Source organism: Mastigoproctus giganteus, chromosome 2 (genome assembly GCF_048544385.1).
Source record: "Mastigoproctus giganteus isolate SK-2022 chromosome 2, ASM4854438v1, whole genome shotgun sequence".
Classification (NCBI taxonomy): domain Eukaryota; kingdom Metazoa; phylum Arthropoda; class Arachnida; order Uropygi; family Thelyphonidae; genus Mastigoproctus; species Mastigoproctus giganteus.
In genome coordinates, this window is record NC_143576.1 from 182,269,894 (window position 1) to 182,286,509 (window position 16,616).

General features: G+C 34.7%; 1 protein-coding gene across 3 annotated transcripts in view; it reads left to right on the forward strand.

The window, feature by feature from the left end:
* LOC150089814 (UBX domain-containing protein 4) overlaps positions 1-16,616 on the forward strand; it is a 206,620-nt gene that overhangs the window by 89,633 nt on the left and 100,371 nt on the right. For all 3 annotated transcript variants that reach the window (XM_090389660.1, XM_090389659.1, XM_090389661.1), the window contains exons 7-8: positions 8,912-8,985; positions 16,425-16,479. In XM_090389660.1, coding sequence (XP_090245786.1) covers positions 8,912-8,985; positions 16,425-16,479 — 129 coding nt within the window. The remainder of the gene's footprint in view (positions 1-8,911; positions 8,986-16,424; positions 16,480-16,616) is intronic.

The following is a 16,616-nucleotide window of genomic DNA, read 5'->3' on the forward strand; positions in this document are numbered from 1 at the left end:
TTGGGCAAGTCTAAGTCATCCTAAGTCAGATAACCAAAAAGAAATATATTCAATCCATTACAGATGTTGTTTGTATGCATTTTATATTGTTCCTCCTCTTCAATTTCTCAGATCCCCACCTTTGCTTTCTGCCTTCTAGCTCAGTTGTTATCCATTTTAGTTCTGTAATCCTTCATTTTACTACTGTTGTGATTAATTTATCTTTCTTCTTCAAGTTGTTTTAATTTGGATCTGTTTCTTCATCATGTTAAAATGGAAAAGGGTTGTTTTACTATCTAGCAAAAACTTTAGCTTGTTGATAAACATGTATAAGGTCTCTGTAGTTCAACTTAACAAGTCTCTACTCAACTACATGCCACAAGGAGATGCTGCTCTCACTGTTAAGATGATGCTTTAAAATTTATGTAGTACCATTCACAGGATGGCAAACCAAGGGAAAAGGCAAACTCTGTTATTGTCCCCTCCCCCAAAAGAAGTAATATGTGGTTCTTAAATTTTACATTAAAACTCCGTGGTAAATTTACAACTTTTTCTTTCATTTGCATATTATGTGAGAAAATTTATTTCCAAACCACCACCTAAAATCTGCAGTCTACTGTAAATAAATACATTTAATAAGTATATTTAAAAATCCAGAAACTTTTTTTCCAAAAATGAAAAAAGAAATGTTAGGTGGAACCATCAGGCCCATGTAGTAGTAGTGGCATGTGATGCAAGAAAGCAAGTGTATGAGCTTATGCAGCATCGGCCAAAAAAAAAATCACACCATTCCCTCCAAATGCCTGTCCAGTTCCTCCTTAAATTTATTTAACCTATCAACTTCCACAACGACGGATGGAAGTTTGTTCCAGCAATTAACCACCCGCTGGCTAAAGGCAAATTTCCGCACATCTATTCTACATCTGTCTTTTCTTAATTTGAATTTATGTCCCCTTAGGTTCGTAATCTGAACAAGTTGAAGGATCTCATCAGAATTCAGCGTGCTCAACCCATTCAAGGCCTTATACACCTCAATCAGATCACAGTGCAGATGCCTAGTCTCCAGCCACTGCAATTTGAAAACTTAAGCCTCTCTTGGTAAGAGGATCCCTTCATTCCCCTCATCAATCTTGTTGCCTTTCTGTGTACACGCTCAAGCAAATCTACATCCTTCCTAAAATGAGGCCTCCAGACCTGTACGCAGTACTCAAGGCGTGGCCTGACCATTGCCTTATACAGAGGGACAATCACCTCTTTTTCCCTGCTAGCAAAATTCCTATATATCATTGACAAAACCCCATGACCTGCCCTGGCAGCCTGTCTACATTGCTCAGAAAACTTCATATGACTGCACAATTACTCCCAGGTCTTTTTCATTTTCTACCACCTTAAGTGTAGTACCACACAGTTGGTACGTTTCTCTTGGGTTACTTCTACCCATATGCAGTACTTTGCATTTGTCAAGGTTAAACTTCAGTTGCCACTTCTTAGCCCATCTGCCCAAATTATCTAGATCCTGTTGCAGTAGCACACTGCCATTACTGTCATTAACAATCCTGCCAACCTTTATATCATCTGCAAACTTCGACACTAAGCCTGATATACCTTCATCAATATCATTGATAAATATACAAAACAACAGTGGACCCAACACCGAACCCTTTGGGACTCCACTAATAACATTAGTCCACGAAGAGCAGCACCCATTAATTACCACCCTCTGTCTTCTCCCACTCAACCATTCTTTTATCCATTGTAGCAACTTACCCTTAATACCATTCTGCTCCAATTTGTACAATAGTCTTCCATGCGCAACAGTGTCAAAAGCTTTCCTGATATCCAAATATATGATATCAAAATTATTTTTTGCATCCAGTTCTTTTGTAACCACATCATAATATCCTATCAGATTTGTCAGACAAGACTTTCCCTTAACAAACCCATGCTGTCTGAATTATTGCTGCAGCCTTGTCTAGATGATCCTGCAATGCATCTTTAACCAGTGACTCCATTATTTTACCCGGAACAGAAGTTAAACTAACTGGTCTGTAATTACTCGTGTCACCCTTCGATCCCCCTTTGCAAATTGGGGATATATTTGCACATCTCCAGTTCGTGGGGACCTCCCCTGAGCCCCAGGATGCTCTCATAATTATATTATGGCTAAGGATTTGCTTACTTCCTTTGCCGCTTCTTTTAATATAACTAGATAGATCTCATCCACCCCAGGTGCCTTTCTTATGTTTAACTTCAACAATTTCTCCTCCACTTTGCTCTCAGTTATTACAAAATCATTAAGCACCCTGCCACAATTTGATAACCTTCTGGCATTTTCAATCCTCAATAACTCCTCATGTGTGAATGTAGATGCAAAATGCTCATTCAGTTTGTTTGCTATTTGAGCAGGATCATCAACAGGCAAACCATCAATATCAAGTGGACCAATCAGATTCATCCCCCTCCTTTTAGAGTTTATATAAGTAAAGAAATCCTTGCTGTTTTTCTTAGCATCTTTTGCCAAAGATTTCTCGTAATCTGCCTTCGCCTGCCTAACCACCTTTGTGACCTGATTACAGACTAGCTTATATCTGCCATAGGCTTCTGAGTCGCTTGATAATTTATATGCATCCCATGCATTTTTCTTCTCTGTCATGAGTCTCATTAGTTTATTTGATAACCGTTTAGGCCTAAACCTAAAATGATAATGGAAAGCTTAGTACAAGCTGTGATAATGGTAATGATATATAGCAGGGGTGGCCAAATTAATTTGGGATGCGATCTACTTTTTTTTATTCAAAATGTGTCGCGATCGACCACTCAAGAATTTCATTGCACGTGGTTAAAAGAGTTAATCAGTACATACTGAAAATTGCTGTTTATAAATTTTAAAATTAAATACAATTCTGAATTCTTATTTTAAATTAACATATATTTAAATTTTTAATTTATGTGAAGTTTGTGTCTTCATGTCATCTGCCAAGCTTTCAAAATCGGGGATATACTGTGATAAGGCCAACCGTAAAGAATCTTCTGTATGCAAGTCCGTAAGATTAGAGCGATTCTTCGTCTTTGTTTGTTTAAAATACGAAAAGGCCGATTCACATAGATATGTGGAACCAAAACTTGAATTTAAAAGTTCACTGCATTTTTTTTACATTTGGTTACTTCTCTCGGCAAACATAGTTCCAAAAGTCTTTTTCTGATGATTTACCTTTTAGGAAGACATTGTTTCGCAATGTAATTTTATATAATTTCATTTTCAAGCAATATTTTCTCCATGTGAAAAATCTCAGCGGTTATTTTCTGCAATTTGTTTCGTATCTGAGTCGGCATTAAATGGATAAAAATGTACCATTGAAGACATTGTATTGAACAATGTCTTCAATGGTTTTAAAATCACCGCATCTGGTTTCAAAATCATCGACAACTTTCTCAATTTCGGAAACATATTTCTCACAATTAAATTCAAAAAACAGGATTTCACATCTGGTAAGTATTTGCTTTGCACACTCAGTGCCCTGAGCTGAATATCATCATTCTTCTCTTCTTGGTGATTTCCTTCTACCCTCTCTCTCTCTCTCTCTCTCTCTCTCTCTCTCTCTCATGGTAACTCAGAAATTGTTTTTGGCATAAACCTCAGGTTTCCTTGCACCATACGGCTAACAACAATCATAATAAATTATATTTTTTGCAAATGATCTTGCATCCTTGCAAAATGTTAGAATTTTTTTTCTTTGAGATCCTTAACCATTTCCAAAAATTGATATTTATATGCAGAAATACTACTAATCATGTCACCCACATTTTTATTTTTTCTAAATTCAGATCACTTTAATTTTCTGGTAAAATCTGACAAAAAAGCCAGTCACACAACCACTCCATATCTTGTAGCTGCTGATAATCATCTCCCCTTTGATCAGCAATTTTTTTAAAATTTCATTCAGAAAATTTCTAAATCTCTGTAGAAACTTACTCCGACTCAGCCACCTCACATCTGTGTGCAATATCAGATCTGGTTCATTTTCATCGAATTGCATTTTGAAATGTCTCCTTTGAAGAGATTGTCCTCTGATGGAATTCATGATTTTGAAAGCTATGTCCATAACATTTTTAGTATTTAATCTTTTTCTGGCTAACACTTGTTGGTGGATGATACAGTGGTAACTGGCGCTTCCGTAGCCAGGTGGGAAGGAGCAGCAGCAACAGTGCGTAGCACACGATTCTTGATTAGACCGGGGTTCGAGCCCATCACCACCAAATACGGAGGATGCGGAAAGGTCAGGGAATGACCACCGCATATCCCAGAGCAATATGGCCTCAGTTGCTAATGCTCCTAAAAAAAAAACCAAACCAGATACAGTGGTAACTCAAAATCTGGGAATTCGTCATCCTTTTGGCACAGTGCGATGAATCCGTTAAGATGACCCATCATTGCTTTATCTCCATCTGTTATTGACATGTCACCCACATAACATTTTTAGTATTTAATCTTTTTCTGGCTAACACTTGTTGGTGGATGATACAGTGGTAACTGGCGCTTCCGTAGCCAGGTGGGAAGGAGCAGCAGCAACAGTGCGTAGCACACGCTTCTTGATTAGGCCGGGGTTCGAGCCCGTCACCACCAAATACGGAGGATGCAGAAAGGTCAGGGAATGACCACCGCATATCCCAGAGCAATATGGCCTCAGTTGCTAATGCTCCTAAAAAAAAAAAAAACCAAACCAGATACAGTGGTAACTCAAAATCTGGGAATTCGTCATCCTTTTGGCACAGTGCGATGAATCCGTTAAGATGACCCATCATTGCTTTATCTCCATCTGTTTATTGACATGAGCTTAAATAGTCGTAATTTAATTGTTTTCAATAAAATTTTTGAATGTGTTAAATATATCAAGATCTCTAGTTCTTTCTTTTAACGAAACCATATCCAGCAGTTCTTCTCTAGTGGCAGAATCATCGAAACCATACGAATAAAAACGAGCAACTGAGCTGTATCACTGATGTCTGTTGATTCAGCCAGTTGTAAAGAAAATTACACACAATTAGCCAATTGAGCACGTAATTGTTCACTCACATTTTTACTCAGTTTTTTGATGCACTGCATCACAATATTTCGAGATAATTTCAGATCTTATCTCGAAATTCGACACATACACTGCTCTCCATTACGTAATACACTGCTCTCCATTACGTAACTGCATGAATTTTCACTAGACAACCCTAGTGGCTGCACGGCGACAAGAGTAGTCACGTGTTTCAACGGATTTGTAAGAAGCGTATGCAGTGGGGCGCATAATAATAATAACATTTAGATTTTGACTAATCCGTTTTTTATATATATTTAAAATTCGTCGTCGCGACGTAATCGGCCGAAATTAAAGCCGCGATCAACTTGTTGGCCACCCCTGATATATAGTATACCTTTTAGATGTTGATCATTTCTGCTAAAGTTCTTTTAAGGCTTAGACAAACACTAAGAACAGTGATATAGAACCATGTACACAGTGATACACACTTTTACTCTGGCTTCATTTATGATATAATGAATTCTTGTCACGCTGACTAGTTAGAAGAAGAATAAGCACATTTCACTCATGAGCAATCATACTTTTCACTAAAAACTTAAAATTTACAAATTAAAATATCTGTTAAAGAGATGTCAGTGTGAATTTTGGTATTCCTTTATTGTTGATTTAAACCTTTGTATCATTGTTTTGTTATTGGAGAATTTTGGTCATAAAAATAAAATGTTTTCTATAAGCCTATTCTTGATAATTATATGCAATTATCAGGAAACAAGAATTTTGAAATTAGTGGCACTTCTCACATCCAATTGTTGAACTGTGCTGGATTCATGTTTTATTGCAGCATCTCCAATTGTTGAAGTCCATAAGCTTTTCAATTTCATAGTTATGTCCACAGCATTGCTAGCTAGTGTTTTCAATGCAATGAAGACAAGCTGAAATGCAGGATATGATAAAAATCCAAAGTAGACATGCATGTCTAAAGTGTGTGTAGGGTGGTTTATTATAAAAAATTAAAAATATACATTTTTAATATAAAAAATGGATCTTTGACAGCTGTGCTCATAAAAATGCAAACAGTTTTGAATTATTTCTTGTCAATTTTTAAGATTATAAAGCATTTAGTGCATAAGCTATGGAAAAGTCTAGACTATATATAAGTATAGTGCAAAAACATCAATAGTACATAGCCAAATCTGAATGAACAGAATATTAGCAAAGCGGCATCGTTTTAAGTTATATCTCATATTGTGAATACCTTCACAATGAGTTGCCATGATATTGCACTACTTCGAATAAGTAATGCTTCACCTGAGGAGAAGACTAAGAGGTCATCTTAGTCTGGGCTATTTGGCCCTTCTTCGGTGGGTGGGGGCGCCTCCGTAGCCAGGTGGGAAGGAGCAGCAGTGCGTAGCACACGCTTCTTGATTAGACCGGGGTTCGAGCCCGTCACCACCAAATACGGAGGATGCGGAAAGGTCAGGGAATGACCACCGCATATCCTGGAGCAATATGGCCTTAGTTGCTAATGCTTCTAAAAACCAAAATAACAAATCGGTGGGTGGGTAGGTACCCGAGTGATGCAATAATGGCAATGATGGTTATAAAATGGGATTACTTTTTTCAATGTGACTGCTCATCAAAAAAAAAAGAAAAAGAAAAATTGTCACACTCACTAGATGGTTAATGGTTAAATGTAAAAAATAAATGCATCCATAAAAATAAAGTATATACCTGAATGAAATACACATGAAACATAGAAACTTTCAGAACCAACCACTTGTCACAGTTTATATCATACTTCACGAAGCGCCATTTTGTTGTGTTCGTTGTCATTGCAGAACCGGGGGAGGGGGGTTATACAGTTGCATTCCTGTATTTTTGTCTATTCATGAGGTGATAAGTTGACAAAGGGAATGCAGCTCTGAAAGCTGTTCTGTGATTTCATGTGTATGTTTTATGCTTATATTTTATTAATTTTATTTAAGCTTTATTTTTATGGGTTTATTTTATTTTAATATTTGAATTTAACCTTTAAACCTGCTTATTATTTTTCTGCCTAGTTAAATGTGCCATGAATTTATTATTATATTATGATTTCTTGAGGCCTTTTACCAAAATTCATTTAGTAAACCACACGGACATGCACTGAAGCAAGCAAAATACAGTAGAATCCTGTTAATCTGGACCCCAATGATCCGGACTGGATTTTCAGTCGGGAAAAATTCTAACTATCGAAAAGAAATATATTTCTGTTCACTGACATTTGGGAGGGGGCTTAAAATTTAAAACAATAAAAAAGATAAGCAATCAATAACAAAGAACACCGCATGCACAAATTGCAACTAACACGATACGCACAAGTGAAAACGGAGTAACAAATTATGAAACTTAAAAAATAGGAATGAAGAGAACGTTCTGAAAATTTATTTATGTTTTTGTTATGATTGATGATTTCTTGGAAGGGGAAACACATTTCACCATTATAACGTAAAAACCCACAGAATTCCAGATGTCAGTATTATTGCAAATTCAATAAGATCATGTTTACTCTCCGTTTATAATAGATTGCACTAACAGAAAAGCTAATAAACAGGGCACTGCTAATTGTTTTTATTTTTTTATGGTTGTGATCTCCAGAAATCCGACCGATCCATGTGGTATGGTTGGAGACAGTCGTAGGGTAATCTTGAGTGCTGGCCAATTCAGTTGACAGCTGCAGCTAGCATTGTCCACACTTACATGTGTTAACATTGAAAGTGAGTTTCAAAATTAAAGCAAAAAAAACATTGAGGGCTATTTCAAGCAAACTTCTCAAAAATAGTTATTTGTTTTGTGTTGTAATATATATTTTTTTGTGTGTTTAATTTTGTGTTAATGTTTTAATGTTCTACATTAAAACTATTGCTTTGTACAGTATTTTGTTTACTTACCATGTTCTTTTACTTTAAAATATTGTTTTATTAATTTAATATAACCAGTTTAGTTAAAATTTTGTCATTTAGTAAGTTTAAATAAAAACTGGTACGTTAAAGATAGCTTCCGATTAATCCAGACTGAGTGTGGTCCCGTCAAGTCCGGATTAACGGGGTTCTACTGTAGTAGAATTGCACACCATTATGTGTAGTTCTGCTATGTCATGTTTATGCGACTTGAACATTAAAATTAATTTTATGTAGTATTAGTATTGGCAAATAATGCAAGAAAGCAAGCATATACAGAATCAGCCAGAAAAAAAAAAAGAAAAGAAACTTTTTCATATCACCTGTCCGTCCTTTAATAATTTGTCTAGTTTCTTCTTTAAAGTTATTCAAACTACCCACTTCTGTAATGTTAGATGGTGGGGTTTGTTCCAACAATTTATCACTCTCAAGTTGAAAAATTTTTTTCGCAGCGTTCCTGCAACCCATTCTTTTTAAATTTATGCCCATCTCCTTATGTGTATTATCTGAAGAGTGAGGATGCCATCAGCATTTAGTTTACTCAATCCATTTAAAGCCTTAACTTCAATCAGCCTTATAGATGCTGCAATTTGCAGAACTGAAGTCTTTCTTTGCAAGAGTGACCTTTTGTGCCCCCTGGCTAATCTTATTGCTCTTCTCTGCATCCTTGCATAGTATTCAAGATATAGCCTAACCATTACTTTATACAGTGATTAGGCCTTGCTTTGAGTACTTTATGTTAGTATGCTAATATAACAATGCATAACCATCTGATTAAAGTCACGATAGAGTCACAAATCATTGTAATTTCATTTGTAATATGGCTTTGTACCTGAAAAAACGGTGCATGTTTTATGTATGCTGTGTGTTTTTACTTTTCTTCTTAAAAGTAAATTTTGTAGAACATTAACCAGATAATAGAAGAAATTTTTGATATTGGGATTCATTTGCATTATTGTGTTTTAGGCTACAACAGCAGTCACACCTGAGATGGCTTCCTCAAGTACTTCTCCTCTGCCATTTGAAGAAAGGGTGGAAAGGTACACTGTTTTAATAAAGTTACTGAAAAATTTGTGAATTGACTAGAATAACCAATCTTATGTTGTGTGACACACACATACTAGAACATCTGAAAATTCTAACCTTAAAAGAATTTAACTAACTTTTGTCACTTAATACTTAAATACTGTGATATAATTTATTCTTCTGGAGCCACCAAATGGCACCACCAATGCCTAGTGATAATTCAGACATTTAGCATGTGAGGACAGACCATTATGCTCATGCAACTCTAACTGCCAGGATGGTTTATAGAATAATTTTTTATAATTACAAATAAAAAATTATTAAATTTTGTGAAAAAAAGCTGTATATTTTTTAATTTGCTTTCATAACAGCTATTTTCATTTAATTTTGTAAACTGCACTGGATAAGTTTATGTAGGATTAGCCATTCTGTGTGTGCATATATATTTATTTATTTTTTACTGCAGGAAAGGAAATTGTGTGTGTATATAATTGAGATCTAAAAATAAACTGCAGTCTCATGTGACTCAAGAGTGAGAAGAAACATTTCTCTGCCTTGAAAATCATTGTTTTAAAGCAAAAGAATAATACAGAGTAAACAAATTACCTTTGTTTTCATTGCTAAATTAAGTGAAAAAGGGGAAAGTGGTTTGTCTCATTGTATAAAGAAACTCAAAGTTTTATTGGTATGAAACTTGGAAACCAGCATTAGTGGAGAAATTAGAGGGCCATCTACCATTGCCTACAGAGAGCAGCCAGAGAGAAAACTGGATACCCAATTGCAAAAAAAGTCAGCAGTCTATAATATGGGAGCTTGTTTAGAAGACCTTTATGGGAACAGCCAATGGGTATATGGAAGAAAACTTCCGTTTAAACACAACTGTTATAAATGGCAATTTTCTTCCATACACTGGTTGGCCATTTGGTTAAGCATAATATATTACTCACTTCTTTGACATACATTTACTAACAGAAATCACCTGTTAGCTGGTGTAAAGGCATTAAGTTTTTAAACAGCTGTACTTTTGGTGGCTCAAATTTTCAAATGCATGGCAGATTAACCTGTTTAATGGATGCTATACAATTTAAAAAGATAATAACAACTTAGACAGAATCATGATAATAGTATTTGTTTTAAAGTTGGCCATGAGACCAAGCTTTAGTGCTGAGTTCATTATGTCAATATTTTTAGGGAGTAGAAACTTCCTTGTGATCATATATCTAATGCAGAATGCTTCTCAAATCTGCCATATTTTTTTTTCTCCATTAAAGTATCTCCTACAGTCCTATATCATTAAGAAAAATGGTTTTTATATTGAAATTAGAGGAAACAGAAAAATAAGTTTTAGGGGTTACAGTTAAAGCTAAGATTAAAGTAAAAAATATATATTTATTTTTACTTGCTTTTTAACTCAGAACTTTTAATCTGTTTAACTTGAAGTATTTGTTAGTAAGCACAAATTATAATGCCAAGCAAGCTACAACATGCTTAGTTACAAATTAACTTCAAAATTAGTTAAAAGGTAGAGGAGAACATATGGGCTTCTTTATATTGGTTAATTTTTTTGTCCGTGGGATAGATACACACACACACACACACACATATATATATATATAATTATTACAAATAATAAAAATTAAAAATAAATAGAGAAGTTGGATTTGAAGTGCGATAATATGGATTATGGATCAGGGACACTGCAAGAGCAAAGGTACCCTACAACCATAATATATACATAAAATTATTTTTATTGTTATGTGTAGAATGTAGTAGGTATATATATAAGTATAGAATTTAAATATAGAATTTAACTAGTGCTAATAATGAAAATACCGTGTATCCTGGTAGCGATATATGTGTTGAACAAAGGGTGGAAAAAAGGAAAAGAAAAAGTGTAACGATATAAAAGAGTGTAACGATATAAAAAGAATGTAACGATATAAAAAGAAACAAAATGCAAATTTTGAAAAAACAACGACCAATGTGGAAATAGCATTGCAGTATTTTTCATAATTTTTGTGTCTTCGTCAGAGGTCATCCACCAAAATTATGAAAAAGAACAGCAATACTCTTACTTCTGTATCTGACATGTTCTGTATGTCAAAGAGCACGTATAAGAAGCCACGTGGTAAAAATAATTTAGAATAAATAAAATACAAGTTATGTAAAACTATTATGTGTTACTAATGTATTACATACAGAACATGGATGACCTTACAGAAGTAAGTGGACCGCTATGAAAGTGAAGACAAAGGAAGGGAGTGTCCGAATGACAAGAACTTACCGCTACTGGACGGGTTGACAGAAAAGACTGAGCCGGAGGCTAACCCGTGTATATATGCGTAGAAACGCTAGCGGCGCCTAGCGTTAGACGAATTTGTTGTCTGTATATTATGTAATTTACGTATGCGGTGGAGTTGCTCAAACATCTGGGATAGATAAGAAATATAAAGTATTTACGTCAGTTGTGTTAAGAGTGTAACTGTGTACATTTAAGTTACAATCAAATAACAATTAAATAAATAAATCAAGATAGGTTTAAAAATAATTACAAGATAGTTACAAGGTAAATACACTATGTCAGGCCAATCGGTGGGTACAAGTTTTCCAGACCGTAAGACACCAAAGAGGCCTAGTGTATTGTATTTACACTATATACATACTTGATGCGTATGGGAATAATTATAAGTTAATAATGCTGTTTATATTAATATCTATTAATTTCTTGTGCCTTAATATGTTAAGGGCTTTATTGATATGATGACGCAGATATGCAATAGGAAAAAGATTTTTGGTTAGTTTACTGTATAATATTCTGATGTTATCAATAGCTGTAGTTTTGTCGCTGCATATTGTTGCTATTCTGATGCATTGTGCTAGGATAACATTAGCATGTACCTGTTTGGAAATATTGGAATTCCATTGTGTAAAGTTTACTATGCTAAATTTGAATGCTTCACGTTTGTTGTACAAATTGATGGAGGCTATACCATTTTTTAAATTAATGTCTAGATCCCAAAAATGGGCTGCTGTATCAGAATTGTTTGTTCTTTCTAGTACAAGTTCGTTAGGGTATAAATGTCCATAATCCTGGATGAAATTCGGGCAGTTGATTACTATGAGGTCATCTATATATCTGAATAGGATTAGGTCCTGTGGAAATGAGGTTTCTGACCAGTATAAATATAGGTTAGCTATTATGCATGAGGCTGGGCTGCCCATAGGTGTTCCATTGGTTTCTTGATATACTGTGTTACCATCATATATGAAGTTATTGGAAATACATAAGTTCAGTATGTTGTTCCAGTAATATGTGTTGCAGGAAATAAAGTCCTTATGTTTATCATAGATATCTTTTAGTACCAATTTGAGATTGATTTGATTGATACTGGTAAATAGGCTATGGAAATCAAAGGTTTGAATATTATTGACTTTATTACTTTGCAAAAATTTTTTAATACGGGTTGGTTGTTGCCTATGATTTTGCTGTTATGTATGTTATGCTTCAGTGGTTGCAGTAGTTGTTCAAGTTTCTTTCCAGATTTGTGTACATAACTATTTTTACATGAGGTTATGAATCTGAAGCCTATTGGTTTTTTATGAAATTTAGGAATGAAGTAGATATAAGGTAAGCTGTAATTGCTTAAGTTGAGCTTTAGTTTTTTATTGAAGGCCATTAGTTTTTTTGTAATGATATTACATGTACTGGATATCGGTTTGTAAGTATTACTTGAGTTAAGTTCATTAGTTAAAGTATGTGTGTAAAAATATTTGCAAATGAATGCAAAATTATTGGCTGCTTTATCTACCAGTGTGATTACGAAGTCTTTGTGTATTTCTAGCAGTTTTTGTTTTAATTTAGTCAAGTTGTAGTATTTACCTTGATAATATACATTTGAACTGTGCAATGCATATTTACGCTTGAATAAGGCGAATGTATGGCTAATCCACATATGGTATGCTTCTATAGGTGTGTTATTTTTGTAGGCTAATTGGAAGCAGTAGTTTAACAGGTCCTGATATATCTGCTTATTGAAGTTGGTTACATTTATTTTGGTACGTGGCCTGAATTTGAATCCTTGTGATAGTACATATCTGAGCATTGGGTCCGTAACTATGTTTAGATTTCCTGTAATGATATGTCCATAGTCTGGATCAATATATTGCTGCATGTTGCTTTGTTGACAAATGCAGTTGTTGTTGTCTGTAATATGTGATATTAAACTGGTAGCTATAGATTTGTAGTTACAAGCTAATAATCCAAAGGGTTTATTATACTTATATCTTACTTTAATATAACTAGGACTAGTATTAGGAAGTAGATGATTATGCTGATTTATAAGTTTATTGATATTTATGTTGTCCATGATATGGTTGTTGAAGTTCAAGATAATGATTGATTCTTTATCACATGTTGTAGAGCTTTTGTTTTTTAGATTGAATTTACAAATATCATTTATTAAATGAAAGAGATGTTTGGACTCGAAATTGAAAGTGCGTATGAACTTGTATAATGCTCTCAGTATACTGTGTTTAGTACTGAAAAGTAAATTATGTATATCTTGTACATTTATAATATTTTTATCCCAGTTCTTAAGGGTGACTTCAAAATCACCTAAAATAGTACTGTGCTTGTTGCTGGTATTTTTAGATTTATTAGTACGTTTACGTGGGTTCTTATGGAACTTGATTATATTGAATTTGTCATATATACAACTGTCTGTTAAGTTATTAGTAATAATTTTATGGTTGAATTTATTATTTAGACCATATGGGTATAATGTTTTTAATTTTAACATAAATATTTCTTCTTGTATAGTTCTAATATTAGCGTTATTAATCTGTGCTAATATGGATATGTATATATTGTTGAAGTTGTGTGATTGAAAATGCATATATTCTATTTCATGTTCTATATTATTATTATTTCTATTTAAGTAGTTATTGATGTCAGATCTATGCTGATTAATTCTTAGGTGCAGCTTATTGCTAGTTTGTCCAACGTATTTTATATTACATGTTTTGCAGGCTATGAGGTATATAACATTACTAGTTTTACAAAAAGTAGGTTTTGATGCATCATTTGTTATATGCTGCGGGTGTATACAGGGACAGGTTAAACAAAGTTTATTCTTGCAGGTGTTGAATTTAAAGTCATGGATCCCATATTTATCTAAGGTAGAAGCATTACATGCTGTTGTGCTCTGTCTTGTGTGTGTTAAATGCGTATGTTTAGAGTTACATCCGTGTTGCGGAGTACAGTACAGAGCATGTGTACCCGGGGTCAAATTTATTCTACTCTGCCCATGTAGCATGTTATCAAAGTTATCTGGTTCCATACATATAAGTTGCATAAAATTACAATTAAAATTAAAGTTACAATAACATTTAAAATGACATCAAAATAAAGTGTAGGCGCAACCAAGAGTAAACGGTACTTTCAAGATAGGGATAGGATGGTAAATATATAAAAAATCAAGTAGAAATAGAAATAGCAAGTGTATATAAGCTGTTCTAGGCGGCGTGAGCTCAACCTGGATAAAGCTTAGGATAATAATTACGAATAATAAAAAATTAAAAATAAATAGGATAGGATGGTGAATATAAATATTGGGTAGAAAAAAGAAATAGCAAGTGTATATAAGCTGTTCTAGGTGGCGTGAGCTCAACCTGGATAAAGCTTAGGATAATAATTATTACGAATAATAAAAATTAAAAATAAATAGAGAAGTCGGATTTGAAGTGCGATATTATGGATCAGGGACACTGCAAGAGCAAAGGTACCCTACAACCATAATATATACATAAAATTATTTTTATTGTTATGTGTAGAATGTAGTAGGTATATATATAAGTATAGAATTTAAATATAGAATTTAACTAGTGCTAATAATGAAAATACCGTGTATCCTGGTAGCGATATGTGTTGAACAAAGGGTGGAAAAAAGAAAAGAAAAAGTGTAACGATATAAAAGAGTATAACGATATAAAAAGAATGTAACGATATAAAAAGAAACAAAATGCAAATTTTGAAAAAAACAACGACCAATGTGGAAATAGCATTGCAGTATTTTTCATAATTTTTGTGTCTTCGTCAGAGGTCATCCACCAAAATTATGAAAAAGAACAGCAATACTCTTACTTCTGTATCTTACTTCTGATCTATATTTAAATTCTATACTTATATATATATATATACCTACTACATTCTACACATAACAATAAAAATAATTTTATGTATATATATATATATATACAGGGTGATTCACTACCAGTGCGACAAACTTGCAGGAGGTGTAGGGGGCACAAAGACAAATCGGAATCACATAGCATTGCAGGGTCCGAAATGCCTTCGTCATGCGGTAGAGAGCGTTGAACGGAAGGTCACGTGAACAGCGATCCCGCTGGAAGTCAGCATTTGCGAACCGTTTCTGTTGAAGAAACCAAGTAGCAAAAGTCCTCCGGACTGGATAATCCGCAGACTCCAATGATTGGAGGCATTGCAGATGGTATGAACTCATTTGGTTTGTTGACAGTATCCTCCATACAGTGGATTGGGAAATACCCAATCATTGGCCTATCGCTCAAGTCCTTGTACTCAGATTGCCTTCTGCAAGACGTAGGACATTCTCCTCATTGTCTGGCGTCCTCGTCGTTCGCTCTCGATTCATGGTACCTCTCGTGAAGCAACCAGTCTCACGTAACCTTCTGTGCACATGTGCGAAAATCGTATGATGAGGAGCACGCCTGTGTGGGAAATGTTCCTGGTACGAGCGCAGAGCGGCGCGCCCGTTACAGTCCACAGCTCCATACGCGAGGTGCATGTCGGCCAGTTCAATGTTTGAATTCTCATCCATCCTACTGCCTTGGGAACTGGTTCGCAAATGTTGACTTCCAGCGGGATCGCTGTTCACGCGACCTCCCGTTCAACGTTCTCTACCGCATGACGAAGACATTTTGGATCCTGCAATGCTATGTGATTCCGATTTGCTTTTGTGCCCCCTACACCTCCTGCAAGTTTGTCGCACTGGTAGTGAATCACCCTGTATGTGTGTGATACTCTAATGTTAATTTAAGATAAAAATATTATAATGAAAATATAAATACCATTAAAAAATGTGTTAACGTAATGCCATCATAAATACAATTAAACATTATTACATCTTCTTGTGCCGACCGGGCTAGCCAGGTGGGTAAAGTGCCTGCCTGGCAACCCAAAGGTCGCGGGTTCAAATCCCGCCTCGGGCTTGGATCAAAGTACTGCAAAGACCTTGGGAGGTGCATTATGGCGACAGAAGCTGATGCGCCAACAACTACCAAAAAAAAAATTACATCTTCTTGTGCATGTTTGTGGGTATTGGTCTAGCTCTACCTATTAAGCACTTCGTAATTTTAACCTTATCAATTTGTTATGTCCTTCTCTTTAATATTTAAACACTTTATTTTTTTTTAGAGCAAAACAACTTCTAGAAGAAAAGAAGATAATAAAAGAACAGGAAGAGAAAGAGGTAAACTTTTCAGTTTGTCATATCTGAAAGTGATTTGTTGCAACACAATGTTGCCTCATTCATATTAATTATTCTAACAATACACACTCATGCACACACCAACCCACTCACCCAGCCATACCATTAATATCTGGACA